The 3931-nt window shown below is 37.8% G+C and overlaps 1 protein-coding gene and 1 long non-coding RNA gene across 2 annotated transcripts in view; one reads left to right on the forward strand and one right to left on the reverse strand.

The window, feature by feature from the left end:
* Positions 1–1482: 1482 nt before the first annotated feature.
* On the reverse strand, positions 1483–3387 carry LOC103913499. Its single transcript, XR_663427.1, has 2 exons — positions 3292–3387; positions 1483–3117 (listed from the first exon to the last, which is right to left on the reverse strand). It is a non-coding gene; the product is annotated as an uncharacterized LOC103913499 (long non-coding RNA).
* A 270-nt stretch (positions 3388–3657) lies between these two features.
* Positions 3658–3931, forward strand: part of CYTH3 (cytohesin 3) — a 51274-nt gene continuing 51000 nt past the window's right edge. Inside the window, exon 1 of the mRNA XM_009320049.1 lies at positions 3658–3922. Within this exon, the coding sequence (XP_009318324.1) occupies positions 3658–3922 (265 nt within the window). The remainder of the gene's footprint in view (positions 3923–3931) is intronic.

Genomic DNA, 3931 nt, shown 5'->3' on the forward strand with positions numbered 1-3931 from the left:
TAGTAAAATCAACCAAATAATCTGAGTTTACAAAATGTTGCACAACATCTGTATTCTTTAAGATGTATCTATGTTCTTTGATAGATATCTATATTCTTTAAGATAGATATATCTTCTTTAAGAATGTATTCTTAAGACCGTACAGATGTTCGTGTCTTTAAGATTAACTGTTCTCCTTAAGGGTAACTATAAAATCCTTCTTACCAAATCTAACAGAAGTCACAATAAGACAGACTTGCAAATTAGTGATGTCTTGACTGAATGCGTGAAATGGGAACACCTGCATGCAGGATGACTACCCCCTTCAATAAGATTTTAAAGATTCTTTCTTCCTTCCAACAGTAAACTGCATTATTCCATCTCCCTGTGCCTGATACTGACATCTAGTCTGGTGGCACAACAGCAGTTACTTTATTTCTTTCTGCATTGGGAAAATTCAGAATTGAATTTTCTTTGAATACAATGTTACTATCTACTTTCCAATTACTAGCCATGTAAGGAACATCATTATAGCTCATGCTTTTGATTAGAAAGAAAAGTTTTATTAAATCTATCATCATAAAATGGAATTCTACATCCTGAAACATTTACATTAGTGAAAGAGGAAACTTACCAAAGTAAGATTAAGCTTATTTCTTTCTACAAGTAAACTGAAGATGAATAATGAAGATGTTTTTTCAGAATTTCCATTAACCGATAAAGAGCAATCCAGAAAAAAGGGAATCCACTCTTCTTGAAGAAAGGATGAGATAACCAACAGGGCTTTCCTACTCCTGAATTCTTTGACTATTAAAAAAAAAAGGGGGGGGGGGGGGGGGTAAAGAGGAATTTTCATTTTCATTCACTTCTGCTTGGAATCTGGTTCAAATTGCAATCCATAGAAATGGCTTAATATTTAATGAGACTTTTAGACCACAAAAATATGATGTAAGGGATTCAGTTGTCTTCACTGACTCTCTGTGTAGGGACAAATGTCGCAACACATGTGGTCCTGACCCCTTAAAATGAAAAATGACATGCTAAATTACTACCTAGTGGAAACTGAATTAAAACAGATACTAAACTATCCAAAGAGAAAAAAAAAAAGACAAAGTGTATTACCTGAAAATTCAGCAAATAACCATATTTATCATTAAGGAAACAACCCTGCTTTTTGGAGAAAGCCCAATTTTCCTCTAAAAATAATTTCAACAGACCAGCTATTAGACTATTGTTTACACGAATGACAGACTAGGAAGTTCTTCCAACACAGAAGGTTAGACTTGTGGATATAAAACTGGCAAAACATGCTTGTGGTACAAATAGACCTATGACTACAGAAGGGACTGCAAGAAAGAAAAAAAAAAAAATATCAAGCAATCTTTAGAAAACTGTTGATTGAAACCCTTATTAATATGGAGAGAAAAATAAAATTCATATGTATTTCAAAACAAAAGAATGATCAAAGTTCCAGAAAACAAAGTAGATGTGAGAGAATTACTCACATGAGTAGGAAATAGTTTACTGGAGTCTATCCTAACATTTGCTGAGATTGTAATCTGTCTTGTCACCTGGCATCTTTGTTGGTAAGGAACTACCCAGTATTTAATGATAGTGGCACCGTTACTGTTGAATTACCAAAAACTATAGAGTAGTTCTGCTATGGTAGAACTACTATAGCTACGATGTAGAACTATGATTGTAATTCTTTAGCTGATTTTGTACATTTTCAAAAAATCTATTCCTGACCTAGTCAGGTTTATAACCAGACATGAGACTTATTTTATACACAGGAAAATGAGACAAGGTAAAAGGTTTGATCTTAAAAGTTTCTATCACACATCTCACCTGAAGATTAAACAGCTTTGTCCAGTAAGCCCCTTGTACGCAGAACTAACAGTTTTATGCCTAGAACACTTGTAGGATCAGGGCCATGCAAAAGTACGTCTATTTATAATATACACAATATATATGAAAATTTCAAGTTTTAAGGAATATCCGCCATCATTTCAGAGACAGCCTTGAAGAAGACACTATAATTTCAATACTCCTTTGTACTATGTATCATTAATAAGTCATCCTACTAAAATTGGACTGGAAAGAACAGATTTTCCTTGAGAGGGTATTGAATGACATATGTTTCAACGTTACAACAGAGTAAGCTACATATTCAATAATACAAAATACTGAAAATTTAACTGTTTGCTCAAGTTAATAATGAAGTTATAATAAAGAACGTTTTGCTTATCTCTCAAGTTTGGAATTGTCTGATTCCACCATGAAGTTTATATAAAATATCCCAACTGATCACTTACAACTAGGACAGACTTTTTTCCGTATCTTGCCTGCATCACAAAATCATTTTTATCTTTGTTATTATTTTGGAGAATTTTAAAACCTAGTATTGCTTCCATGAAGTCAACAGGAATTTTGCACTGAATTGGTAGTAGGACGACCGTTCTCCATGGCTCACTTGTCTCTGCTATTAGAATTAGTGATTGGGCTATCTTTTATTTTGCACTAAAATTTTCCTTATAGCAAAAGTATATTAAGTTATATTGAAATATAGGAAAGAAGGAAGGAAAAAAATGATACTGACAAAAAAAAGCAACAAAAGAAAGGAATATATTTTATAGAAAGGTATAAAACAACATAGATGAAAGCAAACAATCTGTGATCAGTTATAAAATTAGAATTTTTCTCATGAACCAGATTCCCCTCTAATGCAAATTAACAGTTTGCTCAGTGTGCAAAAATATTCAAAGCCCACTGTCAGTTCATCTGCATTCAGACTTATTTTAAAACCATTCTGTAATTGCACTTTACAGACACACATTTCAAAATAAATCTCTTACCAAGGTAATGCTTCTGTTTTAGGTAATCATATCTTTTTTATACACTAACTTACTAAACTTATAACAATGTTTAATTTAAAATATGAACTACAGAGGAGTATTTTAAAGGTTTGTGATGTTTATGATTTCTAGATGAGGTAAAACGCTTTATTGCTGGAGCAGCTGTCAGAGCCAAACCTCAGCTCTCAGCAAAATGGGCTGTAATAACCACCTATTAGCAGCGGTGTCAAGAGGTGAGCGCTCCCGACACAGCTTCCTAGATGGTGCTCTGTCCCATGCCAGCCTACAAGAGGAAAATGAAAAAACCGATATTTTCCTGTTGGCTGACCCTTTCCTCCCACAGCTTCCTATCTGAGTAAAATTTTGACACCAAAGGTTTTAAAAAAATAAAGAGGGGTGGTGCCAAGGAAGGAAGGAAGGAAGGAAGAGTGGTCTGTGCCAGCACACTTCTGCTTACCTTTACAGACTTCGGAGGCTGCTGATATCCCGACTCCTGTGGTATCTCACTGAAGATCTTTACCGAGGACTTAACAGATCCCACAGATACTTTGAATCCTAGGGCAGCAAGTAGGCAAATCCTTTCTGTTACCTACACAGACAACACGCACCAACACAAAACCCTGCACCACGTATATGGGGAACGGTCCCATTTATACGCAAGGCTCTTCATGACCCCTGTGGCAGGGGAAGCACCCAGCACCCCTCCAGCACCGGACCAGACCCATGAACAAAGAGCAAGCAAGAATCAGCAGAAAACAGGCAGAAACATCATATGTCTCAGGCTCCTTTTCAGATACTTCAACCCACCTCGTCCCCCTTCACGATGCGGCTTCAGGCCAGCTCGGCCCTCGCCTTACTGTCACCTCCCGCTCTTTTCCCTCCCTTTAGACCCCTCCGAAAGAGTCAGCGGCTACCGCAGACCCCAAGAGACAACCCCAACCAACATGAAACCCAAATGACTCGACGACTCCCCTCAGCCCCCCCCGCCATCGCCCTCAGGCTGCTCCCCAGCGGGTGTCCCGCAGGCCAGGCTCCTCCCGCTCCCCGACCGCCGCCCTCGCCCCCTTCCCGCCGTGCCCACCCTAGCGGTACCCGAC

Source organism: Pygoscelis adeliae, unplaced genomic scaffold (genome assembly GCF_000699105.1).
Source record: "Pygoscelis adeliae isolate BGI_AS28 unplaced genomic scaffold, ASM69910v1 Scaffold242, whole genome shotgun sequence".
Taxonomy (NCBI): Eukaryota; Metazoa; Chordata; class Aves; order Sphenisciformes; family Spheniscidae; genus Pygoscelis; species Pygoscelis adeliae.